Genomic DNA, 27,978 nt, shown 5'->3' with positions numbered 1-27,978 from the left:
ATATACATATATATATAAATATATATACACATACACGTATATATATACACACACACACACACACACGAGGAAATGCAGCATGAACAGACGTCTGTACAACAGCTGTTTCGCTTTCCTGCCTGGATTTAGATGAGAAGATTGATGCCACTCATGATTGCACGCTAAATATAAAAAAAAGCCTAGCTTAGCTTAGCTCAGCACAAAGACTGACTCCAGGAAGCCACTGCTCCCAGCGAGTAAATATTGTGGTGCAAAACCTCCCGAAATGACCACGACTTACTCACTTCAAGGTATAAAGTATCAGAGAGAGCTTGAGAGATGTTGGTAATGAATAAGTGTATTCACAGAACAAAACAAAAAAATCCCCTGAGAAGTTGAAAGGTCAACTATCTCCACCTTTTCTGGATATCAATAAGTCTGACGCTGATTGCAGATCTCGTCATAATAAGGTCTGAATGGAGAAACGGAGCGCGCTCAGCGATGTCAGGGCGAGCATCCAGGTGGCAGTTTGAAGAATAACTCTGGCGATATTTTAGTTATCGTCATCAAATTCAAGGAAAAAGACACAAATTTAAATGCTCCAAAAAAAAAAAGAGAAAGAAACTGAGGTAGTCTGAATGTTTGGGCTACATGTTTGATCTCTACACACAATTCTTCTCTCCGGTTGAACAAGTGGTAGTGATGAAGTGAGACCGGCTGGGCATCGAACCTTTAACTTAAGCATTAGTGTCGTGCGAAACGCGTCTTTTACCGGTTTCATTAAGAGAAGTACAGCTGCTGATAGTAAGACAACATTCAAAATTTGATGACTTTGGCTTCTTTTTTTTTTTTTGCGAAAAAGTTTTCTCTCGTTTCCTTTCTCAAAGTAACAGAGTCTCTGGGTATCGGATCCACACCCGTACTTCAAAAAAAGATACCCGGTCCCGGAGACTCAACAGGTCCAACATCAAGGTATCTCTTTAACTGAATGTGTTTGAAGCCAGCGATGAAACAGATCGCCGGCCACTTTTAAGGCACATGTGTGTAAGTTTATATATTTTTCATCTAACGAGCGGGACTACGAAGAGGCTTCACCTAACGCGCTATAATGTGAAGACTGAGGAGCTCCAGGAAACATCTAGACACTTTATCAGAAAATAACTATCTCTCTACAGAAGTAGAGTACAATTTTAAAATGAAACTATGAAACTACAGTACACTCTAGATGCTAAATTATGAAGTCTTGATGCATAGCATCACGCATAGATAGAGTTGATTTGTACTTTAAGCAATATGGATCTCATTCCATATTCCACCGAAGCGTTGAGTAGACGAGTTAATAGTGTTATGGAGAGTTATGGCAGTGTTTGTTTGAGGGTTCACAGTTTCACTCCTCTGTTTCTTTTCTTTTTTTACCATTAAAAGAGACAGAAATCGACAGAGAAAGAAAGAGAAACTGATTTGTGATTGTCATGAGTTCTCAGCGTCGTCGTTCCTCTGCAAAGTTCAATCAACGACGTGAGCTAAAATTTAAAAAAAAAAATAACAACCAGGAAACAAAAATGTGAAACAAAGAGAAAAAGTTGTGAGTTCAATTGTTCTTAAATCTGAAGCAACGAAACATCCCTGCTCCACATTTTCAGGCTTTTTAAAACCTGAGCCGGATCAACTGCCGATACATCCGGCATCCAAAAACCAACACCAAGACCCGCGGTGGATACAACTTTCCACGTTTCCAAAACCGTCAAATCCCCCATTCATCCGACATTCTGATCACAAAAAAATGCAAATATCAACAGCTAAAAACAGTGCGTATCAGTGTTTGAGGGCCCGGCTCTCTTCAGCTCTGCTGGACCAGGACCTGAGAGGTGGGTGGCATCTTTCTCCTCCTTCTCTAACTTCTGCAGTTTGTTGCTTCTCTCAGTTTCACGTCGCTCAATTTCAACCAGCTCCTCCTTTACTTCTTTCTTTAATGCCACTCCTCCCGCTCCTGTCTCTGTGTCGGTCCTCTGGGTTTCGGCCATAGATACCGGTGGGAGAAATTTCCCGAACCTCGTCTCGTTCAGATCGTCCTCAAATTTCACCTGGAAGGGCGGCAGCCCGAGCAGGAAGGCCCTGATCCTGCTCGGGGAGCTCAGGTCCGCGGGTTCCTCCTGGTTCTCCATCTCAGCATCCTGCTCTCCTCCACCGTCACTTCCTCCGGAGCTGGACCGGCCTCCCAGGCCGAAGCCCTCGGCTTGCTCCGTGCAGCCAAGTCTGGGTCTCTTGGATGGCGGCTGATCCGTGTTCCCGTTGATTGTCGCCAGGCTCGACTCGGGTCCCTCTGCGCTGGGTCTCTTAGCCGTTAAGCGTTTGCTGAGGTTGAGAGGCAGCGCCTGCTCGGGGGGAGGGGTGATGGGAGAGCACGGCGGCTTGGCACTCAGGTCCTGGGACAGAGCCTCGGACAGTCGGCGAGTGAAGGTCTGGAACTGAGACGAGCCCAGGCGAGTCCTCATCAGCTGGCACACCTGAACGCTGCAGTCCAGGTTCAAGGGCAGGACCCGGAGAGGGGGCAGAGGAGGCCGGTTCCTGGCGTCCCGACTGCCTCCTCTCTGGGCAGACTCGTCCACGTTACACCCCGAGCAGTGGTTGTGCTGCTGGTGGAGCGGGTGGGGCTGAGGTTGAAGCTGGTCCCCGCCGGGATGAGGCGTAGTCGGGCTCCCGCTTTTGGGCTGGAGTGTGTAGACGGTCGGGTGGTGCTGGGTCGGGTCCTGCGGCGCCAGGGCCGGGCTCAGGCCGACGCGGTTCCTGAAGACGTCCAGAGGACAGACGCCCTTGACGGGGCTGAAGGCGCCCAGAGATCCTCCCACGAAGTGACGAGGCAGAGTGGAGAGGAGTACTCCTGGAGCCGGAGCCGGCGCAGACTCCCCTCGGTCCGGCTTCGGCTCCTTCGGTTTGGGCAGGAAGGGGAGGAAGGGGGCGGACATGGGGGAGAGGTCGGGGGTGAGGGGCATGCTGACAGGGAGGACAGCCGGCTGGATGGGCTGCAGGAAGGGAGGGGAGAAGAAGAACAAGGAGGTCATGGAGAGTGTTTATTAAAATGTATTAATCTGTCGTCACCTTTGTGAAAGTTTCGACATGCATCTAATAATAATGATGATGATATACAAATACTAAGAAATCTACATTAAAAACAGCTTGACAGGGTGTATTATTGCGTTTCATATACACACATGAAGAGATGAATATCGTCATCATGTGTGTATTCATCTGTGTGTGTATTAGATGAAAAAGTAGGCAACAAGAAGAGAAGTACATCCTATAACTTTCATTCATGAAGGTCTTTAAATAGGTCTGAATACTGCCTGTATAAATTTGACTACACCAGATGAAAATGTATTAATCACAATAACACTATAATCATATTTATATTGCAGCTCTGTATTACGGTCAGGTCATATCAAACCTACAGGTGGCGATCGTTTCATAATTGTAGAATGAAATATCATTTAAATGAGTGTAAATGTAGCGTTTTGGGCGTTACCCTGTGCGTGCTCGTGGGCATCGGTCCTCCATCCGCTTTGACTGGAAGCAGAGGACTCTGCTGCGGAGACTCGACTGTTGCTTTGGCTTTGGCCTGCAGCTGCGCCATCAGCTTGGCCTGGGCGATGAGCGTGGCCTTGTTGCGCGTGCCCGGCGGCCGGCCCCGGCCTCTCTTCGCCACCACGGTGACGGTCGGGTTCGCGATCTACTCGGAGAGACAAAAGGTCAGCGCTCATGTCTAGTGTCTTTAAGCCTTCGCTGGATTTGTTCAAGTCTTTATAAGATGTTTTTTGTGTGCATTTCTTTGCTTTTCCTGTATTTTCTATTCTGTACATGCTACTTATTGCTGTGTACAGATAATGTAAAGATCATTGAGTTCACCAGCAATAAATTGTGTAATATTAATGCATTTTCCGGGCCCTTGTTTTCGATATCGGGGCTGTATTCACACAGGATCTTCCTAAAAAAAAAACAACAGCTTCTTCTTGATAAGTTTTCACGAATCTAAAGAAAAAATAAAACAGCCACGGATGTCATACATGAATCAAAATAAAGTACTCACTTGTTAATAAGCATGTGATGCTTTTCACAGTTGACTTAACAAATGCTCAAACTTTAACAGGGTAGTCTTTCATTCACCGCAGCAGACATTTTACCCTTTGAAATCCAGCGATGGCCATGAAACCAGCCTATTTTAATTGAATTAAATCTGTGTTGTTGTGCACTTCATATCCTGTCAAACAAATTGGGGTCGGAGGAGCATTTTGGACAGCTGAGGATATACGAGGTAATCAGCGATGCAACTGATTATATTTCCAGAAGCGTGGTGATGTGCTAACCATCATCTCCGCTGTGGATTGATGGCGTAAAGTAATTACGCCATCATTATGCCAAAACATTACATAACTGCTTCTTAGGAGCTACTTCAGAGCTGAGATAAAGAGCCCAAGCTGGTAAAAAAAAAAACACATTTCTGAAGAAGAAAAAAAATGTGTACGGTGAAAATTGTCAGCTAAAGAAAACACAACAGGAGGGAAATTGAGTTTGAATGGAGTAGAAAAGTCATTACATGACACACACAAAATATAATTAAATGAACTGTTGGTCTGCCACTTACAGCATGGGAAGCAGCGGCGGGGGTCGTCGTCATCTTCTTGTCCTTGGATTTGGGTCCTGGTTTTCTGCCTCTCTGAAATGGTTTCCTTCCTCTTATCCCTCTGGGTTTCAGAGGCATGGGGGATTCTGGGACTTTGAATTCTGTTCCTCCCGCTCTGAGGTGCTCTTCATAAGGAAGCATCAGCCTGAGACAAACACACACAGTTATGGGATGGTAAGCGTACATGTACTTTTACATTTGGACCTTTCGTTTTAGCCTGAAGGATCCGTTTATTTGTTCAGGATTTTGCAGAAGGGGTTAATGTTTCTGACCTCTCGTAGTGTCTCCTGGTGCAGGTAGCAGCACTGGTGCTTCCGGGGCATCCTCCCAGCTCGTTATAGACTATTTTCCAGAGACGGTCCAATGTCACCTGTGACACACACACACACACATACACACAAACACAATCAGCTTTGAAATTCTAAAATCCTGCAGAAAAGGAACGTGCGTTTTCTAGGTTAACTTTCTATTAGAAAATTGAACTACCATTCTAAAAAAAATGTAAAAAAATAAAATATTTACCATGTAATCATCATGAAAATGAAAGAGGAGCTGAATCAAGTGTGACCGCAGCTGGGACGCATTTTTTGGATTAGTCCGTGTGAGTCGAGTGCAGATTCATTTGAAAGACAAACGTGTCGGTTGGGAATTCATTTGAACTAGAAGATTAATTTTTGTGGTAAGTGGTTTGCGTGTGTTGAAACAATTACATATATTTTTGTGTGTGTCATTAGGGGTGTGACACTGTGTGGTATAATGCAGCATTGTTCAGTACAAGGCTCAGCTCAGTACAGAGGAAGAGACGGACGAGTGAACAGGCCTTTTGTTGTGAACAGTGTCGCACTGAGCTGAAACTTTACTGCCCGCTTCTGTCCCGTCTGCCCGTTTACATCGATTGTGAGTCTGGGTTTGTTGTGTCTTTATTTACTGTGAACTGCTGAGAAATTACTGATTGTCACTGAATGTTTCAAGCAGAACGTCACTGTTTCATTGTGCAGAGACAAATATATTTCTGTACTAAAAATACCTCCAAGCCATGAATTTCCTCTTGGGCAGTGTGTGTGTGCTTGTGTGTATGCTAGTTACGCCAGGTTATATAGTTTATGTTAAATAAGTATATCATTTTGCAGTAGTTTGCAGTTATATATAGTGACGACAGGCCCCGATAGGTAAATTAGTTTACGTAGAATAAGTATATCATTTTGCTGGGGAACTAATTTAAACAACGATTTAGAAAGGTTTGGTTTTTTGAGGGCAGTTAGAACAAAGGGCGTCACTTTAACATAACACAGGGTCTTTTTTTAAAACATTCATATTTATAAGGTGGCAATTTGAATTCCTTGCAGGGGCCCGTTCTCCGCCCAAAACAGCTCATTGTTGGAGCGCCTGCTCTATATTCGTTTTTGCCGTAGAGTTAGATGTCGTGTTTTTCTTATGTTAAACATAAGAATGCAACCAGCAATGAGGTGGCTGAGATTAGTTTAGCATAAAGTCTTGAAACCGGGAGGTGCAGCCAGCCTGGCTCTGTCCTCATGCAGCACAACCCACAAACAAGCTCCTGTTATGACCACACTTTTTTTTTCTTATTTCCAATCTTCTAATGCTAATATCCACAAGGAAACAAATAGGAAGATTAAACTAGTCCTTTAAATAACAGGTTAAATCGACTAAATAAACTGAAATAACTTGAAGTGACTCACCCTTTTGTAGCCTCCGAGCCGCTTGACCACAGAGTACATGAGGAAGAGGTCAACTAAGGAGAGGGAAGGCGGACATGTTTAAACTTGGCAGCACGGCAAGTGGAAACAGATGATACATGCAAATATGAAACTGAGCAGATAAAACTTGCAACTGAAATTGAAAAAAAAACCCTCAAATTTGACTAAACAAATGTGTTCTAATAAAACCTGCATGAGTACTTTAAAAAAGGAGTAAACGAATCGGATGAAACAGACCCTCCTGTTTTGATATTATTAGTGTTCGACTGCGGATTTAATGTGATGAAAACAGATCAGATGGAAATGTTTATGATCCTCAAGAGGAAAAAATAAAGAGCAGAAGCACCACTTCACACATCACGGTTGCAGCTGCCACATATTTACATCAACACACAAAAAGCTTCCGGCAGCTCCACGAGTTACAGCTTTTGTATTCAGTTTATCTAAATTCAAATTATAGATCAGATCCCAAAGTTTTCCTAAAGATTTAACATATAGTATTGCATCAGAATGAACATTGAATTGAACTTGATAGAAGTATAATATGGATGTGATATGATGCATTACATTTGTGTTTCTAATGAAAAAAGTGTTTCCATTTTGAGTTGTATTATTCTACATAATGTACATTTGGATTGTTTTATGTTGTCAATCAACACAACAAATGGCGACAATTGTAAATATGACTAAATACAACTTGCACACAGAGGGTGCAGATGTAATGTCAAATATATATTTTTTTTCAGAAGAGCACAGACTATTGAGGTTCAAATTCTTATAAATATTGCCACATTATTATTTGGACACTAATAGTGGAAGATGTGTGTGATTTGATCAGATTGTGTGTTTCTTTTCACAAATTAACAATCTCAATAAACTAAATATTTTGTTTTGAATCAAATTAAATTAAAAGTCTGCCTCAAAATGGCTTAAAAAACCTTTGTTATTGCATTTCTAAGTGGATTTCCTGCAGTTGCTAAACAGTGAAAGAGTGTTCGACAGCAGAGATTAGATGCAAAGCCTAAACATACAGAAACCAGTGTGATTGTGAAACCAGTAGACCAGTGTGATTGTGAGTCGAGTAGACCAGTCGAGCAGGAGTTTTCAGATGCAGTCGACCATATTCTGACACGGGGCTGTAATGTGTGATCTTTTATATTACTTTATTTCTAATATAATTTTTTTTTAAATCTGCCATCTTGTGGGATATTTTTTTGTGTTTCTAATTTAGATTGTCCGTGTGTAACTTTTGGCCTCTTGAAAAATTTTTTTTATCCCAACGGGTCAATTCTGGTCAAATGAAAAGGTGGAAAATAAATGTCTTATCCGACATGCGGATGAACTGAACCGGCCAACTTTACTTTTAATTTCTCCAAAGTCAAGAGCACCTTTTTCAAGAGACAAAGAACCGAATACAGAAGGAAAGGACAGGAATGAAAAATAAGCTGAACAAAAAGAGAAAAAGTACAGAAAAGAAAAAGAAAGAACAGAAGTAAAAAAGAGAGAAATAAACAAAGGAAATAAATGAGAAACAGAAAGACAATATGAAAGAAAAGAAATACAAAAATAAAGGGCAGAAAAAGAGAGAAAGAAAGACTGAAAAGATAGAAGGAAACAGAAAAGACTTGAGACTCACTCTTCTTGAAGCCGAGGTTGGGGACTTTGTGGATGGGTGAGCCGAGGCGCTCCATGAAGGCTAAGAGCTGATCCAGGAACAGCTGCTCTTCAGGGTCGGGGAGCCAGCTGCCCTCACAGCCGACCTCCACACTGCCCATCACGTTCTCCTGAGAGGAGAGAGGAGCGTTACAACCAAGACAACCACTAAACTAGTTAACAGAACACACGTAAAAAAAAAAGAAGGCATTTTCTGTTTCCTGTTCGGGAGCAGCCTGTGGCAGGTCGGTCCTCTTTGTATTTGGTAATGGTCATTATCAGTTTCCTTTATCATGTTAAATACGCCTTTACTTTTCATATCCAAATGAACGAGACTAACAATCTACATAGTGGCTGTACTTTGACACGGCAGTGCTTTGGGCTAAATGCAAACATGAGCACAATGACAAAAATGTAGCATTTGCTAATAGCACTAAACAAAGTACAGCTGCGGCTGACTTTATTGTGAATTATTTATTTATTTCTCCTAACTGAAAGGTGCTTTCTTCATGTTGCAACTTGTTTTACTTCATAACACTGGCTCGAGGGCATGTAATTAGCAGTTTTAGGGCTGCGGTTATGTCTGTTTTTTTTTCTTTCTTTTTTTTTGTTTGATTAGTTGACGAACCCTGTTGGGCCTCCAAGAAGAGATTCTACAGAGAAGCTGGTAAAAACTTGGTAGTTGTCGCATTTAAACGTCTCCTTTATATAAAAAAAAATGTTTCTTAAATAAATGAAGAAGATACAGCTATGAAAAAAAAAATTTAAGCCACACAGATGTGGAAAATTACAAAAATAAGAACAAACCTTCATCCTCTCAATCCAGGACTCCGACTGGCTGGGGTTTGGGGAGTCACCCTCGTCTCGGGCTTTCCTCTTGCGAGGTCGCCCTCGAAGACTGAAAGACGGACATCCTGGACCAATAAAGAAAACGGCTCTTAATTCAAAGTGCTTTCCAATTAGTTCAGAGAGCTACATTGAAGATCGACAAATGATTAAATATACTTTCCAGAAAATACTTACACACGACAGACACAACATGAATAAGGTAATATAACAACTTGCATTTAATATGAATGCAGTCAAACGTTCCTGATGTTCACACTAACCACATGTGCATTGTATGTGAAATTTAATTTCCTAAATTAATACTCTCTGCTGTCTATCTATCTATCTATCCATCTATCTATCATAGCGTATGTGTTATGCGTTACATAATCTGGAAAAACTGTAATAATTATATTTGTGAGGTCCTAATCACTCAATGACATTTTATGATGTCTGCTAAAGAAGTCTGAAACTTTCCAGGCCTTGGAAACAAAAGTCTTGATGCCTTTTCATCTCCGAATTATCAACTCAATGCTCTTTTTGGTCAGTTGTTGAAAATTTTCGGGGGAATAAAAGATTTTTATGATCATTAAGTATCTGCCTCAATGACCCAGTATGGTTCATACTCTGGTCTCATCCCTCAGTGGAGTGGTTTCACTGAAAACACTCACTGAACTGCCAGGCGAAGCTAGCGCTCTCCAGCGTCGGGTGGTTGAAAGTGTCCCTGCAGTACAACAGCCGGGTGTTGGGCAGCGCCTTGACGCCTCCCATGGCCAGCAGGTGGAGGTCCTGCAGCACCGGCCCTCTGGCGCCGGCCTGGATGCGTCTCTGCAGGGAGCGAAAGCGGCAGTACTGCGGGTAGCTGAGCACTTTGATGCCGTGCCGCTCCACCGGGTCGCCTGAGAGGAGAAGACATGAGACCAGCTTGAACCAGACGTACTTCTGTTGCTGCGTTTGGCATGACGTCCATCAGTACGGCACTCACCACTGCTCAGAGTTTCACTTTTTGACTATTTATTTTTCATCTTTGTACTTGTGTTTTTCACAATAAAAGCCAACCAAAGCCTCAAAGGACATAATCCTTCCCGTATCTGGTGGACTTTTTTTGTAAAACATCTACAAGAAGTGTAGAAAGGGGTTTCTGTGCTGGTAGTATAAGAAATGATTAGAAAAATAAAAGCTGTGCACTGAGCACAATATTTCTGTACTTCATTCACCAACTTTAAGTTATTGACAAGCTGCTCCCACACATATTAGCCAATCACTGTGGGGTCTCTCGGGGTGTGTTTCAGTAATTTTCTTACTCTGAGTTTTGTCTTTGGGCGGCTCGCTGCGCTTGTTGTTGTTTTTGCTGCCGTCAGCGTCGCCGCTGCCGTTATTGTTGCTGTTGCTGCTGCTGCTGCTGTTATAGTCGTTGCTGCTGCCGTTAGTGTCACCACCACTGTTGTTGCTGTTGTTGTTGTTGTTGATGCTGCTGCTGCTGCTGCTGCTGCTGCTGTTATTGCCACCGCTGCTGTTACCACTGTCGCTGCAGTTACCGTCACTGCTGCCGATACCGCTGTCACTGCTGCCGTCACCACCGCTGCTGCCGCCGTTACCATCATTGCTGTCGTCACCACCGCTGCTGCTCTGTAGAGGCTTGTGGCGGCCGTTGGTCCCGCAGGGCGGCGGCTTCAGGCTGCTGCTCCAACCTCCCGACTCCGCACACGCCCACTGCACCAGGTCCTCCACCCGCACCACCATCTTCCTGGACACCGCCAGAACCTCATCCTAAAAAACAAAGAAGAGGTTCATTCCATAGTTAAACTTGTGATTTAGTTTTTTTGAGACGTGAAAAAAAACCCACAAAATTTCAAAAATATTATGCATCAAATTCTAAGGCTATAAAAACAAAATCACATGACCAACTAAATTAAACACATGCATTAATAATTAAAGTCTTCACCATCTACTTGAAATCTGATCAATCACTTGTCGGCTGTGTGGAAAGCAGTCATCTTCTGGTAAATAGTATGATTTTAGCCAACCTCACCAGATTGATACTGCTTAACGTGTGAAAAAACAATGCCTGTTCACATATTTACTGAAGTTTCAGGTGTTGCCCGAATGTTTTTCATTTTTTTCTAAAGCTATTGTTTATACCAACACAAAGACTCCTGAGATTGTTTCAGAGGTCGATACAGCAGGTAAAGACAAAGCCTCTCTTTTCCACTTCCAGGTTGATTTTTTAAAATAAAATTATGGGTATGGATTTACAGAAAAGTTTGGCTGACTGACAGCAGAGATTTACTGAACTAAAATAGTTTCCATGTCTGCTCCATGGGAAGAAATCAACAGTGTTTATATGTATTTATTCATTGATTTTATTTCCTCGTCTACTCTTGCGAGTGAGTGGAATCTACCTCTAGCGGAAGGAGAGCTCAAAGTCAGACTGGGAGCCTCAATCAATCAATAGATGCAGTTAATAGGTTTCCAAATTCATTTATTCCTGTGATTTAAACAGATTTGCATGCAGATTCCAATTTGAATTTCCTCTCGGAGAAACTAAACATGATTTAAGTAGTAAGAGCAATCGCAATACACCTAGTTTTCCCCCATTTATATTTAGCCATACATTTCACTCGTCACTTGGCAAAGTTGATCTTGAATTAAGATTTGCACATCCCCCAGCACGCCTTGCAGAGAACACGGTTTGAAACACTGCGAGGATTGTTATCACAACTCTCGACAAAGCATGAGGAAGGAGAACAGGCCAAAAAACAAACAATGAGGACTGACAACAATTGACTAACTTTTAACTTGAGCAGGAATGAGTAAATCAGGTTTTGGCTTGTTGGCAAATAGAAGGAGAAGACCATCCATATGCATGTGAAGGGGTGAGATGTTGGGCAGAAGAAATTCAATACATGATTCTTAGACTCTTGTCTGAGGAAGCAGCACTTCGTCCCTCTGCTCCTCCTGCTCAACTTTCACCTGCTCGTTAATATTCAGTCATGTGAAAGAGAAGCATCAGAGCTGAACATGTGCCAACTCTCTAGAAAAGAAAGTCTTGATTGGTTTGCTGGCGAAGTCTCAACATTTATGGGAGGTGTGCAGAGAGAGAGAGAGAGAGAGAGAGAGAGAGAGAGAGAGAGAGAGAGAGAGAGAGAGAGAGAGAGAGAGAGAGAGAGAGAGAGAAAAAGAGAGAGAGAGAGAGAGAGAGAGAAAAAGAGAGAAAAAGAGAGAAAAAGAGAGAAAGAGAGAGAGAGAGAGAGAGAGAGAGAGAGAGAGATAAGGTGGAACCTGCCCAAATAAGGATTTAATATAAAAAAGTAAACAGCTGTGTGGCTGAAAAGAGAGAATGAGCTTGAACTAATCCTTCCACTTTCACCACCAGAGAAAAAGGAAAAGAAAAAAGAACAGTTATTTAACATCTAGACTTTTAAACAACTGACGATAATATTTAAACATTAGAGCCCTTTGGAAAAGGAGAAATTGTGACCATGATTACATTCTATTTTAATATGCAAAATAGCTTTTGGGGGATAAAAGCCACCTGACAAAGTAGCACTCTGCCTCACTACGTAACATGAATGTCTTTTTTTAATTCATTTTCTTTTTGATTGTCATATACATTATGTTCATTATGTATTATGTATTATTATATACTCCTGCAGTATGATGTAAAATGAGCTCCAATAAATATTGATTGTGGATTGAACACACCAATATTATGAATAATGAAGAGTACTTTTACTTTTACTACTTAAAGTCCATTTTGATTCCAATCCTCTATACATCAGATTTTGAACACAAGACTTGTATTTGTAATGGAGTATTTTTATAGTGTCGTTTTGCTACTTAAACATCAATAAATGATAGGAGTACTTGTTCCACGACTGCATGTGATGCATCCTTTAAAAATAAAAGAGGAAGTTTACGAGACAGAAATGCATATTGGACTCATCGCTATTTACTCATCGGTCAATAATTGGCCAAGAAACACAGGTTTCCTCTCTTCTTACCTCCTTTCTGTCTTTGTTTTTGTTTGTGTCAAATGAAATCTGAGCTCAAGTACAAACCAAACAAGTCAGCGAGGGATATTTACCAAGGATTTAAACACTAATATGAAAGAAAAACAACTTTGCAAAAACAAGTATAACTGGATTATACTCACTGATGCCATAATGTTGCAGCCGGAAACCGTGACGCTCATTTTAATTACTTTATATAGTGATTCATCTATATTGTTTACTTGATTATGTATTATATTCATGATCTAGTGAAGGTATAATGTTTCTCTATGAGAAGTGCTGGTGTAGTAGTAGTAGTAGTACATAGTAGCATGATATGGAAATACTCACGTAAAGGACAAGTACATCAAACTTGTACTGAAGCACAGTGCACATCCAAGTAAACTTGGATTTTTACTTTCAACAGTATTTCTACACTGTGGTATTGCTCTTCATTTTATTTTTACTTTTTAAAGCTATGACTACTTCTCCCACCACTGCAGGTCTGTTTAGTTATTTTATCTAGTTCAAGGAGGTAAAATGTGTTACACGTGGTTTTACATAACTGATTCCATCTTCTTTTTTGTTCAGCTCACAATGCGCGCCTGTTTAGATCAAATTGGCACAAACCAAATATATTGCAGCTCATTCACGTCTGCGGTCTAAAGTGGAGTTGGAGCAGCTGACGTCTCCTCCCAGAGCCCTCCCCCACAAAAAAAACAAAGGCCTCAACCTTCTTTGTGCCAGATGTGAGCTCATTAACATGTTAACAAAGTTTTTACATGACTCGGCTCTGCAGGAGTCATGAATAAACATTTTCTAAAGCTCAAACATTCTAACTAAGGCTACATCCACATGGCTATGTTTTCGTTTCGAAAAGCATATCTTTTGCTATATTTACACTCACCGTCCACACTGCTCAGTAGTTTTAGAAGCTTGAACACGGAGCGGTTTGAAAAACATACTGACGCCGTGTTAGTTTGAGAAGTCCGGGGTTCGTAGTTTGGAAGTTAATGTAGAAGTGCCAGAAGGTTTTTTTCAGCAGTCAGTTAGCTTAGCATAAAGGCTGGAAAGAGAGGGAAACAGCTAGCCGGGTTCTCTGTGTTCCTCTTCTTTGTTATAAGTAAGTAAACAATAAATCGAGAGGAAAAAAAAGATGTATTTTATATAATAGACAAAAAAAGACAAGTAAATAAGTCTTAATATAAAAGAAACTACTCAAGGCTAAATTGTTCACTAGGAAAATATATTTAAAAAAATACATAAAGAGATGTCAAGCGTGGAAATATCTGAGTTTGAAATGTGGAAAATTGCTTTCAAACTGGTCATTATCAAAGCTTTACATTTGGGTAATACATTAGTCTCATTCCCAAAGGGGTTCATGTGAAAGCTGAGCCTGTGAACCTTGTTAATCAAAAACTGTCAGCAGCAGAAGCATTCACATCTGATACTTCTTACTCTGTTCATGTTTTGTTTAAAGTCATTTTACTGTTTTTATCTATAATTTATAGAAATATCATTGAATAATATCAGACCACAGAGAGCTGAGATGACAACTAATGTTTGTTCTTTACTGATCATTAATGATTTTTGCATGAGGATAAAAGGAAAAGACCAGATTTTGATGAACAAGAAATCTTTGACTTAACCTGTTTCGAGACGTTTAGACAAAATTAAAAAAAAAAAGACGAGGCAGAGCTCCCGTGACAAGATTATTAATAGATGTTCTTAAAGCATTCCACAGATTATATTAGGGAGACGTTCACTCCCATTAGGAAACCGCAGGAATTGCAGAATGACATCACTCTTAAATGGCATGCTTCATCTGTATAAATGCTCATAATGTAGGTAGTACTCTAAATTTTGAGGTTAATATGAATATTAATCCTCTGATTTTACTGGTGGGCAGTACATTTACTCAAGATGTATTATTAAAAGTGAAGATGATACTTTGACCCTCAAGGGGAAATTCACAAGCTAACAAGAGATGTGTTTTTATATGTTAGTTTATTCACCCTCATTGATATATATGGCACGGACAAAAGGAACTTTTATTTTGTCTCTAGTTAGTCATATCCTGTGAGGGATATTGCCTTATATAGAAGTTTTTCTATGTGGGTGGTTTATTTTTGGTGTAGTTGAAGGAAAATGAAATCCAGACTGTGTAATACAAACATAAACAGTGCACTATAGAATTATTTATCTAAATAAATGGAAGAATAAACATGTGCCTGAAATATCATTGCATCGAGAGAGACTTGGAGCAAAAAGCCCCGTGACCTTTGACCCACCTCTCCGTGCTCTCTGGTCCGCCCCTTCGGCGTGTCCTCAGGCAGGAAGTAGAGTCTGGCGCTGGCCAGCAGGTGGTGACTTGTCTGGTCCTCCCACAGTAAGGTCACCTGCACATTAGTAGTAGTAGTAGTAGTAGTATTAGTAGTAGTAGTAGTAGTAGTAGTAGTAGTAGTAGTAGTAGTAGTAGAAGAAGAAGAAGAAGAAGAAGAAGAAGAAGAAGAAGAAGAAGAAGAAGAAGAAGAAGAAGAAGAAGAAGAAGAAGAAGGTCATTTAAACATAGTTGTCTGATAATCTTTGATTACTGGAGTCTTCCAAAAAAAATGCATTAAACTAAAAACAAATTGCATAATAAGTACTTTTAAAATGTTATTGTAATTACTGAAAACACCCTGAAACCGTCGGGCTAATAAAACACAACTAAGCTGGACAGAAAACTTTTGTCAAAAGATAAGAGTTTCACAGGAACATAATTATAGCTGCTAAAACTCTAGTTAAGCTGCATCACTGTTAAAGCGAGGTGAAACTGGGAAAGACTCGTGTACTCATGTACAATTTGTGACACCCAGAGATATCCTCAAGCAATATTATGGGTCTAATATATTATTCTATTATAATATCTTGTAACCTTGAACAAGATGTCAAAGGGCGCTGCTGGCGAGGTCAGGGAGGCAGATATGCACCGTTGACATACACTGCTTCAAGAATCAAAGATAAAAACCAGACTGAGAGTCTGAAAGACTACATAGATGCATATATTGTTGTGGTTTTAGTGCAGACCTGGATACAGAGATGAGGACACGGGGGGAAAACAGGAGAATATTCAGCCTACAAAACTACTTCTGATGGTACAGAAGCTGGACTTGGGCTCATGGGGTCGGGAGTTAAAGAGGTCATTGTGTCAACTGACCTGGTCCAGATTGCGCAGGCCTGTAGGTCAAATGTGGTTTTGGGCCGAATCACAAGAAGATGTTTTGGGAGAGTTTGTTTGGATTCATTCATTCAATTCAGATAAATTGACACACAAAATACATAATGATTAAAATAGCTGCAGTTTAATTGTGCCGTAATTGTGCAATTCTGCATTTAATATTAATTTAACATTAATATTCGGCCAATTTGAATTTGCCACGTCAGGTGTTTCTAGGTGGCACGTCCAGCAAACAACCGACGTTAACAGCTGGTGCCATCGATTTACATTACGATGCGTTGAGGCTCTATTCAGTAAAAACGAGTATTGGGTGAGGGTGAATTACAACATTATTAAATGTTAAAATATAATTAAAGTTCAATAAAATACAGCCGTATAAAATAGGAAGAACATTTAGAACTTATAAACTTATTTTGGACTTGTTTTATTTTACCACGGTTTCAAATTGGTATTGAGAATCCCCATCGCGGATCTACCACCACAAATATGCACTTCCTGAGTGGGAACCACTGTGCCTTGTGTTGATGCTGCGGTCTGTATGTTAATCAGACGGCATTCAGTGTTGAAAGTGTTTCAGGTCTTTTATATCAAAGTGACCACGGTGTTTGTTCACACACCAGACCGCTGGTCGGGGCACCATTTGTTGCCGTCTGTTCCCATATGTCAATTTATTCTTGACTGATTTTTTATTGATTTTGTAAAGAAGAAAAATTTTGTTTTAAACCTTTTGTTTCTCTTCTTTCCACGTTTGTCATTAAACCTAAAGACTCACCCTCCGTCAATACAATTGTTTACTGTCAATACAAAACTGTCAAACTAAGAGCAGTCTCATTAACGCTTCTTTAACGCTTCATTAACAGGAGCAACCCCTTTTAACATTATATAGGCGTGTGAGCCGCTGTTGTTGTGAGAAAACAGATTCTAGCGACTTTAATATGAGCAGGTAATCTCACCTCTGCGATGCATACAGGATCCTGTGGTCCACAGCGGATGAAGTAAAACTCGCCAAGCTTCCACACCTGGACGGGCCCGCCGGGGTGAGCTCTGCTGCCCACCGACTTATAGAAGGCGTAGCTGCCCCGCTGGCAGGAGGGGGCACCCAACCACTGGAAGAGAGACAAGACAGCACTGGTGAGGAAGAGTTAATGGCCCCGTGAGGCTCAACAGGCGACGGTGGCACCCATGGCATTTTCACAATTTGAGTTTGGCGTTAAACGATCACCAGAGTGTTACTCGCATGAACACCAGAGACAGAAAAACAATCTACAGTTAAGTGAGATCTTGATGGAGTGACATTAGACTGAAAAATAGAAATAAGTTGAAGATGAGGTTTAAATATTATACACATTTTAAACCTAGGACTACGGGTCGGATTCTAAAACCTCAGCTTTAATACATTCTCAATTTGTATTCTCGATGTTGTAAAATTATGCTGATTTTCTTGTGACAAGTGGAAAATGCCAGAGATAAATTGTTTGAAATTAAAGTTGAAATGCCTGTGTGTTACATGAGCCTACAGTGTCCTTTTCTAGGGTGTGTTCGAGCCATAGTCATGCAGAAACCAACTCCGGCATCAACCCCACTGACAATAAAGTTGCATCATCCTGCAGCGAGGCAGTATATTAAGATGTATGAACAGCAAGTCAGAGCAGGATATTGTAATACAGTCTATCAAAACACTGGGAGAGGAAATGTTAAAAATTAACTCTTCCGACTGTTGAGCGTGGCAGAGACGTATCGGCAACCCCTGATAGTGACCCAAATTATGTTCTGACATCACTGGAGCTGAAGAAAGTGATGCAGCTTTTTATTCAAAATGAAGTGACACCATGATGTGAAGTTACAACCAATAATCCAATACATGATGGTGGAAAAAAGAAACGCCTGAAGATTAGGACACATATAAACTTGTTGGATCTGTATGTTGCAATTCCTTCCAAGATATCATCTGTTTAACTTCTTCACATGAGAATAAAATAAAATATAAACACATCCAACTTCCTGTAATCGGTAGTTACACAACAACATAGTGGTCACACTTCCTGTTAAATTGATCTGAAATGCCTGTGTACAATTGTGTGTTAGATAAACAAACAATTATAATGTTACATTTAATTAATTCAACCTTTTAGCTTTTACTTCCACCCGGATGCACAGTATGAAGGCCACATGCGTCCCAGAAAGCAGTCAATCATCAGCTATAGTTAATCATTCAGTATGTGTAAAGTATTATAGAGGATCTAACCACAGTACAATTGTGGTTTTCCTGCCGCTTTTAGTCAAGACCTAAATCTCACAGGCCTGAGACCTTTTCGCAGGTCTGAATTTGGAGGGATTATGCAGCTCTGCACTCTTTTTTTAATGATTAAATATGCTTTAAACAAAAAGGTCAAATATGAAATTGCTGAGCTAAGCTGGGTAATGTGCACACTATGGGAGGAAGTTATGTGAACTTTCCTCTCAGGTCAGATCTCATTGGAGCTCCGTTTTCCCCTCGTGACAAATTTAAGTGACCATTCTTATCCCTGCTTTCCTTTCACACATCAATGTCATTCTTCATTACTGGAAGAAGCTACACTCCTCATCACTGTAGCCTTTATATAAATCTAAAGAAGAATATAAACTGGGTATGAAACTACACGCTTCCCGTTTTTTAATCTATGAAACGTTGAAAGTAAGTGTCGTCCTATTTTAGAATTTGCAGAGAATTACAAAATATTACCACAAAGCAGTATATGGATGTTTCAACTGCCATCTTTGTTGTCATTTATTTATCATATTTAAATTATGTACGGCAAAAAAGTTTGCGTATCCCAGGGTACTCCTCCAAATGAGAGTTAACCCTGTATACATTGCAGCTGGATGTCAGCTAATATGAACCCAGTGACACAGCTAACCACTTCCCGCAGGTGGTTCAAAGTAAAAGCCATAATCCTCTGATCTTTAAAAGAAGGCTTTTGTTTTGAAACAGCTACAGGAAGCGTTGAGTTTGCATCAACAGCACCAACTTTACAACAACTGTTGTCTGCTTCTCAGTGTCATGATGATGTTTTGGGCTCAGATTGAGGCAGCTAAACATGCTTTAGGTATTTTCTGTACATTGATGATATGCATGCATCATTTATGAGGTTCAAATGTTATTTTTATTAACCTATTGATTATTTTCAGAATTAGTTTCTTTTCCTTTTAATCTTTTTGTCAATAAAACACCAGAAAATACTGAGAAATGCTGCCACAAGATGACAATGAAGTTTTTTTGTTTTGCTTGATCAACAGTCCGAAACCGAAGGATATTTAATGTACAAAAATACACACACATGTTTGTGTTCTTGCTTAACAAATGATTGCAGCTTGATTTTCTCTCAATTTATTGTTTCAGCATTGGGCCAGAAGGTGGCTTACTTTCCTGACTTCTTCCTAAAAACCTCCTTTTATTTACATTACTAATTAATTACATTATATTTTGTAAAATATATTGTAAAAAATGATTCTTCCACTTCTACAAAACTTTTTTCCCCTGCTATAGCTGACACGTGCAGTTGTTGTAATGTAGAGAATGCATTCAATGTTTTAGATTCTGTAAGCGCCGCGTGACAGGGAGTGTTCAGCTGCTGTGACTAAACCTCCATTCTTATGATACCTTCATTTCATGTGGCTCAGGAAAAGGTGGATGTTTTGACGCTGTGTGTTATTTTCTCCGGCAACGAGGGAAAAAGGTCGAGAGCAGAAAATTGTAAATATTGAGCTGCATGCAGCTTAATAATGTGTTCACAAGCACACCTTCATCACGTGTCACTTCAGCAGAGGCTCAGTGTTGAATCTTAAATTGGGCATGGCACTGTGCACGTTATTCATCTCACAGCTCCCCTCGGGGAAACTGAGGGAAATTTCACATTACGTATTCAGAGAGATTAAAATACAAGAGCTGAAAACAATTGGTTGATTGACAGAAAGTGAGACGTCAATAATTCCTGGACCCAAAGTCGACCTTGTCCAACACCAAAACAGTTTCCAGAAAAATATAGCATAAAAATGTTTTTATTTAAAAAAAATTAAATCACATAATGATTGATATTCTGGTTCAAGCTTCTTTCTAAGGTTGTATATCTTTGTAAACTGAATATGTGAAAACTATTAAAATAAACGCCCTGACATTCCTTCACAGATTGATCACATGACTGAACGGGATCATTAGAAGTAGCCCTGACAAAATCCACATTGTTTATTTTATGTTTAGAAAGTAGATTAAACTATGTTAGAGCTGAAACAACAAGTCATGTTCCCGATTAGTCCAACAGAACATTTATTTTTAGAATCAATTGATACATTTCAGCCATTTTGTAAAAGCAAAAATACAAAATGTTCCAGCTTCTCAACTTTGAATATTTTCTCTGTTTTGGTCTTGTAAACCTGTCGGTGGTGACACATCCACCATTTTGTCTTACAGGTTCAACAAGTCTCACAGAAGCAGAAACCTGTTATTAATTAAACCTGTTAATACATCTGCTCTATGTCACATGATAAATAGACAATACATTCAATTTTTAGCTGAAAAATTAATCCATTAAGAAAATAACTCATATAAATGGATGATAAAAATAAATGTTGGTTGCAGCACCAAAATATAAGACCTATATTAGGAACAGGTCTACTGAGTATCGATAAACTGTTAGTAACCTAAATTAGGTTTTCTTGCAGTCACTCTGTGGGAGCAAGTTTCCCTTTGTGTCCCCAAAATGATGTGCTATTTGGCTCAAATTAATCTCATGTGTAGTTTGTCTTTGTTTAATCTACAGCTCCGTTTACGTGGCGCTCCCTGTGTGTTTACACTCTGTCAGGGATGAGGAGCACTCGATGCGTCTTACCTCACAAGCAGATAATGCCCCACCGTTTGTGGGCGTTTACGCGGCTTGAACAATAAATCGAGCGCACCTCGAGTGGGTTCATGCATCTGAAAGCCAATACTGCCTCTGGTGCTGCTGGCTGAATAAACCTGCAGTTTTGATTTCACTGTTTTGTAAGAGGAAGGTGAGGAGCCCCCGGGCCTGTGACGACCAGAGCGGTTTGTGGAAAAGAGCTAAAACATAAAACCAAAACACACCTTAAAGAAATGGAGGCAGTTTGTCTTGATGCCAAAGCTGTTTTGGCGCTTCGTGGTGTGATGGCGTGTCATTAAACTGGTTGCCTTTGTTTCGCTCATCACCAACAGACCTTTAAAACAGAAAATACTCTCTCCTCAATGATAATCTCTGTGTCTGTCAGGGAGGACAGAGAGCTGCCATTTTGGATTCTGGCGAAGCGTCAGTGAGCAGTGTTTTTATTTTTATTTATTTAAGGTTAGGATTCATTCAAAAGCTTTTTACTCTGCAAATAATAGGTCACATCTGATGAATTTATGACTGTTTTATTGGGAACGTTAGTGTGAGATTTAGCAAAAACATGCCATTTGTTTTTGTATAAACATATACAAATAAAGGTTGGAAAGTACCAAACTATATTTCAGAATACAATATCGGCCTTCATGATTAATCCAGTGGTCGGTTTGATCATCTTTAGGAATACTCATTACTCAATGATTAAATCATTAAGGACTGGAGGGTGTTTGATGGAGTCAAAGTTTAGTAAACCTAAGTGAACAGATTAACATACAAGATTAGATTTAAGTCTGTTATGCATAAATATTTAAAATGATTGACAAATATACTTTCATTTTTCTAAAAGGTTCAATAATTCAAGAAATAGTAAGTATGTATTTTGTTGGGGACTATTTTCACAAACAGTTGGTGCTCTTGAGTATTTAGGGGAGCAGGACGCTGTATGTGTAAATAATAAATAAACTGTTAATGTGGGTATGTGTGTGTTTGTAATGGATTCTACCCAGCACAACAATGTGGCTCATTGATGTGTTTTTAAGAGTTTCTAGACAACAACGGCGCTGTATGGCACAGAGGGAGATGATATATTACGCTTTGATACACGCACAATAATGCACATTTTAGTCTATTGATGGATTTGTGGAGCGAGAGTGAGAAAGATTGACGATGTCACCAGACTTCTCCTTGAATGCAACGTGCAGAATATCACATTTTAAAGATTTATCAGGCCTCCTTTCTTCACGAAAATATCAAAATGGATTTGAGATGATCAAATCAAACGAGAGCAAACAAGCTGTTTCATGTACAAGGTAGCAGACAGGATGCTCCTGTTTTTACAGCCCTAAAAGATGACATCGATGAGATGAAAACACTGCTGTTTTTCTTCAAATGAACCCAACCTCTGCGCCTCTGTAATCCCCTGTTTGGAGTTAGAGGCGAGAAAAGACTGAATTACCGCAGCTTTTACGTGAAACATAATATCCAACCCCACAGCTGCAACATTCAAACTGCAAGTGACCTGAAAAAATCAAACAAATATTTCATAGTGACTTGCTGAAACACTTTGGGCTGCAATCAACGATTATTTTCACTATTGAATTATCCGCTGATTAATCATTTGACTTTTCACTTCCTAGAGTCTAAGGTGGCATCTTCAAATGTCTCGTTTGTTTAACGAGAAGTCCAAAATACAAAACTATAATATTGGATTAATCAACTAATCCTCATAGGGAATATTTGGCATTTGGAATTTTTTTAAATAATAAAACGGATTATCTGAATACGTATATTAGTCGACGAATTGCTTAAGCTATAGTCTTATCTAAATGTTAAGTAAGCAAAAATCTAATGTTTGCTTAACTAACAAAAGGAATATCACAGAAGTTTGCTGTAACTGTTTAGGTCGGCAACTCACTGAGTCGTGATACATTTCTCCATAATGTTCATCTGAAGTCATAAAGTGACATCTTTAAATATGTTTTTTTTTGTCTGTTTCCAACACAACAATATTCAGCTCAGAAAAATGCAGCAAATTCTCACTATTGAGAAGCCTTTAGCTACGAATATTTTGAATTTTGGCTACAAAAATGACGGAATAAATTATGAATTGATAATTCAAATGAAGGCTTTCTTTCACTTTTCACTCCCACAAATGTCTTAGCAGTTTTACATGTTATTTTCATATTAAGTAAATTAAAGCAGGCAGAGATCACATTCATCTCATCTACATGATATAGAAGCCAGAGCACACAGTATATGGCAGTATGCGGCTGTGCAGCTGCTATTCATTTACTTCAATAGACGGGACATAAAGATTCACAACATTAAAAAAAATAATTAAAAAACGACTGTATTTCCTCTTTGATTGGTTTTAAAAACCAGCCAGTCATCCAGCTCCCCTGCCTGCTGCCTAAATGCAGAATCTCCTCAAATTCTCACTCCTGTGTTGATCATCCACAATCCCCACCCCACCCAGCACACCCTCCCCCACCCAACACTCATAGCCCACCACAGGCAGAACCTCCTCCTCCTCCCCCACCCCGCTGGAGCTCTGCAGACCAGCTGCAGCAGGCCCAGGATCAATTTTTAGAAAAGATACTGAATAAATGTCACAGCAGAAATATACATAAGCCACACAACAAGGATATTAATACCCCTGCAATATATTTAAAACGTCACCATATGCAGTCATGATGTTTGATTACATCACTGCAGAGTATAACAGACAATGTTTCCCTGTGGGAAAACTGCAGGATACCTAATAAACAAACAGCAAACAACGTCGAGCGAGACAAGCTCACCATCACATGGATGGTCTTTGTACGAACTAGATATTTTTTATTTAAATGAATAATGCGGCGATAAACCTGAAGAGAGATTACGACTGCAACAGACAAGGTCATTGTTGAATGTCAAACTTACTCTATATCCTGCTACATGAAGTGAAACTAAAAGAATAACAGCAGGATGAAATAAAACAGAGGTCTTGTGGACTATTGTAATGATACAACAAGAGCACATTTGAGCTCACTGCAGGACACCTTAGATACAATACAAAGCCCATGTAGCAAGATTATAACCAGGCATTATGAGATAAAGTCAATGACGTGGCTATAGGAAGATCATTAGGGCACGACAGGATTAAATAATTGTTAAATATTCACTGTACACCCAACACCAAGTCCCACAGGTACATTTTATGTCCGTATAAAGATATTAACGATGTGCACTTTGATGACACATGAGTGATTAAATAAAATTAACTACAGAGCAACACAGACACAATATCAGGCTCTAAAAAGTCTATATTGAGTCATGAAGTCAAAATAGCTGTTCAAATTATGAACATTAGGTTTGTTAAAGTACCCCAGAGGCAGTTTTAGATGCTATAAAAACTATTTAGGGAATATCATTCGTAATGGTTCTAGGTGTGCGGCTGCAGTAAACTCACTTTTGACTTTATTGACTATTTATTTGTATAGCGTTTCGTAAACACATTTACATGAACATAATTCAACATCAAATACCAGGAATTGGTCAAAACACAAATTTGATTGGGGACCTATTTAAAATGACCACCTGTGGGTCCACTGTGAATACATTAAGAGAGAAGAATCTGCTGTGAGCACATAATATTATATAAATATAATGTTTTTAAGGATTTCTATACCGAGACGACGCATTAGCTAGTATAATCAAGTAAGATTGGACAGTGTTATTTTTTTTATCAAGAACAGTATTATTTGACAAGAAATGTTAAAATAAAAGTTAGATAAAATGTGAACTGAGCTCTATAGATTCAATATTATCTGCTATGTGAATATTTTAGCCATGTGTTCAAGGAATATTATCGTAATACAGGTATTTTATTATGATACAAGGGAGAATACAAGACACAACAGAGTACGATCGACAGTATTAGCCTTTTCACGAGTACTGCAGGATTATTTACCAGGAATTTAATGGACCAAAAGGAGACTGCTGAATAACATTGAGAAAGGTAAAAAAGATCACTATTTAGCTCCACAGGTAGAATATTAGCAACCATTATTCAGACACCATCAAGTCTGATAAGGTGTCCAGTGTCACCTATGAGACTCTAGAGATAAGTATAGGTTTATTTCTGAGCCATCCCACTTGATACAATATGAGGAGGAATATAATTGAGTAATAATTAGATAGACAGGGTATTAGACATTAGAGGAACAATAAAAATAAACGATAAACTATATTCTTGGACAAAGAAGGATAGTTATTGGAGAATTATAGATCAACATATTAATATCCTTTAGTTAGCACTATGAATACTATAAAGACAGATAAAGCCTCCAAACACAATAATACTCCATAAATGAGTATTATATGAATTTCAAACCACTCAACAGACTACTTTAAAACCTCAAATTTCTTCGAAGGATTATTTTTCGCTCAATATGATAAGTAAAAAAGTATAATCATGTGTGATCAGGACAATATGAAGTACTATTAGAGAAATAGTAATCAGTTACTTATCAGAATTTGTGTAGCAACAAGAAAAGGAAAGAATAAGATACGATAAAATCATGAGTGTGCTAGTTTTTTGAGATTTTCAAAGTTTTTAATATATATATACTTTGAAAATTGGAGATAAAGACAGAAAAAGTCTCTACGGATAAGTAGGAACCCGTCCAAGTAAGTATTATTATACTAGCAGAAGAAATTAAGATTATAAAAAAATACAATTTATATATATATATATATATATATATATATATATATATATATATATATATATATATATATATATATATATATATATATAAGAGGACAAACGAGGAAAGAGACAACAATCAGTTCATATAAATACAATACACAAATTAGCTCATATTTGATATTTGAGGTGCTGCTAGTAGGGATTTTTGCTTAAAAAATGATTTTTTTTTATAGGTTAATGCTTTGGACAACACACACCCACACACCCACACAAGCAGGAAGAGCCAGGAAGCATACAACAAAGTGAGATCAAAGACTAGCTATCAAAGATTAGCTTTTAGCCTCAGAATGAATATTGAACGTGCATTTAACTTAAATTATAGTGAGACCATATGATAAGTACTACCATCAAGTGAGTATACAGTAGCATAAACATAGTATTACATAGTATAGGAGTGTTATATGAATCTTTTTTTTCTTTTTTTCTGTGGCCCTGGGGGAGGGCCAGCTGACACAGTGCTCCAGCCTAGCGGTGGAAACGAGGCAGGGCTGAGCAGGCAGGAAAATAAAAGCCACATAATATAATCTGAGCACTGAGAGGCAGCCCTCTGTTTAAAATGTGAATACACACACACTCACACACACACTCACTCACTCACACAGAAGAATTTAAGATGGAAACCCTTAATCTGCACCCTGCATACGTCAGTTCTCGTGATATTTGTGTAATAATGCAGTGAGGATTTTTTTTTTTTTTACACAGTTTTCAGTTCGGGAAGGAAGAGAGAAGGAGGGGGGGGGGGGGCGAATATTAATAATAAAATGTCTCCTGCTTTAGTCTGTAAATAAAGAAATACAATCTAAACACACACACACACAGCACTGACCTTGGGTGTATCCTGTTATTCAAAAAGCTCACAAGTTCACCACAGAGAAAAACTAAACTCTCAATACTGCAATAAATTAATATTTAAAGCAGAGATATTCTTATATTAATAATAATACTAATAATAAAAAATACACACAACCACCGCTGGAATATCAAATACAACCCCCACGCCACACATGAAGGATTCCTGTCAAAATAAATGACTTTAGTTCGTTGTTATTTCGAGTGAAAACACCACATTGCTCAAGCTGTGTCCTCTGAATGTTTCCTGGGTTTTTTTAGGCAGCACTAATCTTCGCTATTTCAAGTACAACAACTCCGCATTTCCCCTTCTTCACTGACACACAATATTAACATTCCTCCTTAAACTGTGGTAATTACACTGGAGACAAAATGTCGGGGGGCGGGTGGGGGGGGGGATTTGATAATAATATCAATATGCTTCCTATTATAACCAACATTGCTGCTGCTCCACCTAGTCCCTGTCGACCAAAAAAAATAAAAAAATAAAAATAAAATCTTTAATATCAACGTCGGTGTGGGAGTTATATTTTAGGACTCAACGTTCAGATATGTAAAAAAAAAAAAAAAAAAAATGTCGATGCAACGACTCGCTGTTAGCTGGGTTTTTTGTTGAGGAAAAAAAAAAAAAAAAAAAAAAAAAAGGTGGACTAGCTTAAAAGTTTCCTAATATTTTCAGCCAGGCAACCGGCCAGAAAATTTAAATGTTATTTCGCTAATGTGTCGTTATTGTGAGTGGGGGTTGGTAAGCAGAGGAGAAGCGGAGACTGTCGACACGACACACAAAGAAATTAATCATTAACGCGGAGAAAATATCAGAAATATTACACCGGAATTTAACGGCTGGCTCTCCGATATGAAAACGAGGCGACAGCTCGGTGTCACAGACGGTTGTTTCCCCGTAAAAAAACACACATATCGGCGGTTCTCTTTCTACATCTGGAGGCAACAAAAAAAAAGTTGAGCCCTGGTTGAATAAAGTTGTAATTGCAGTCAGACCAACTCTCGGTGCTTTCGGGGTTTGGTTGATATGGGAAAACAATCAATACGACATGGTCAAACTAAATGAAATAAAAAACACCACATTGGACCTGAATTCAAAGCGACACTCGGTGGAAATATTCCCCGTGTCGTCGGGTCGGAAAACCCGCCGGTTAGATGTGACAAAAAAATCGACATTTATTCGGAAATGATATCGGCTTTACCTGTATTGCATTGTGCTCCATTGCAGTCCTGCATTCCCTCTCTGAGGCCCCTCTCCGGTTACACCGCCGGGACTCGCCGTCACACAAACAAACGCACCAGAAAGAAGAAGAAGAAGAAGAAAAAAAAAAGAGCCTGTTTTTTTGTGTTATTTTTTTTTTTTTTTTTTTGTGGAAATGGGACAGGATCTAGGTGTGGCCAAAGTTTGCCACAGAGTACATTACAACTTAA

At 39.3% G+C, this 27,978-nt stretch overlaps 1 protein-coding gene across 1 annotated transcript; it reads right to left on the bottom strand.

The window, feature by feature from the left end:
• Nucleotides 1-59: 59 nt before the first annotated feature.
• Nucleotides 60-27,978, bottom strand: zgc:77151 (uncharacterized protein LOC337153 homolog). The gene is made up of 12 exons (XM_068599670.1): nucleotides 27,750-27,978; nucleotides 17,022-17,174; nucleotides 15,140-15,247; nucleotides 10,161-10,626; nucleotides 9,528-9,755; nucleotides 8,836-8,942; nucleotides 8,012-8,159; nucleotides 6,358-6,410; nucleotides 4,930-5,027; nucleotides 4,619-4,802; nucleotides 3,503-3,706; nucleotides 60-3,002 (listed from the first exon to the last, which is right to left on the bottom strand). Exons 1-12 carry the CDS (start codon nucleotides 27,768-27,770, stop codon nucleotides 1,779-1,781), a joined length of 2,994 nt encoding a protein of 997 aa, XP_068455771.1. The 5' UTR covers nucleotides 27,771-27,978; the 3' UTR covers nucleotides 60-1,778.

The sequence above is a fragment of the Clinocottus analis genome, unplaced genomic scaffold (genome assembly GCF_023055335.1).
Source record: "Clinocottus analis isolate CAN_PGR_092001 unplaced genomic scaffold, fCliAna1.0.p SCAF_5, whole genome shotgun sequence".
Taxonomy (NCBI): domain Eukaryota; kingdom Metazoa; phylum Chordata; class Actinopteri; order Perciformes; family Cottidae; genus Clinocottus; species Clinocottus analis.
The sequence above is the reverse complement of the archived record's forward strand: the minus strand, read 5'-3'. Positions and strand labels throughout refer to the sequence as shown.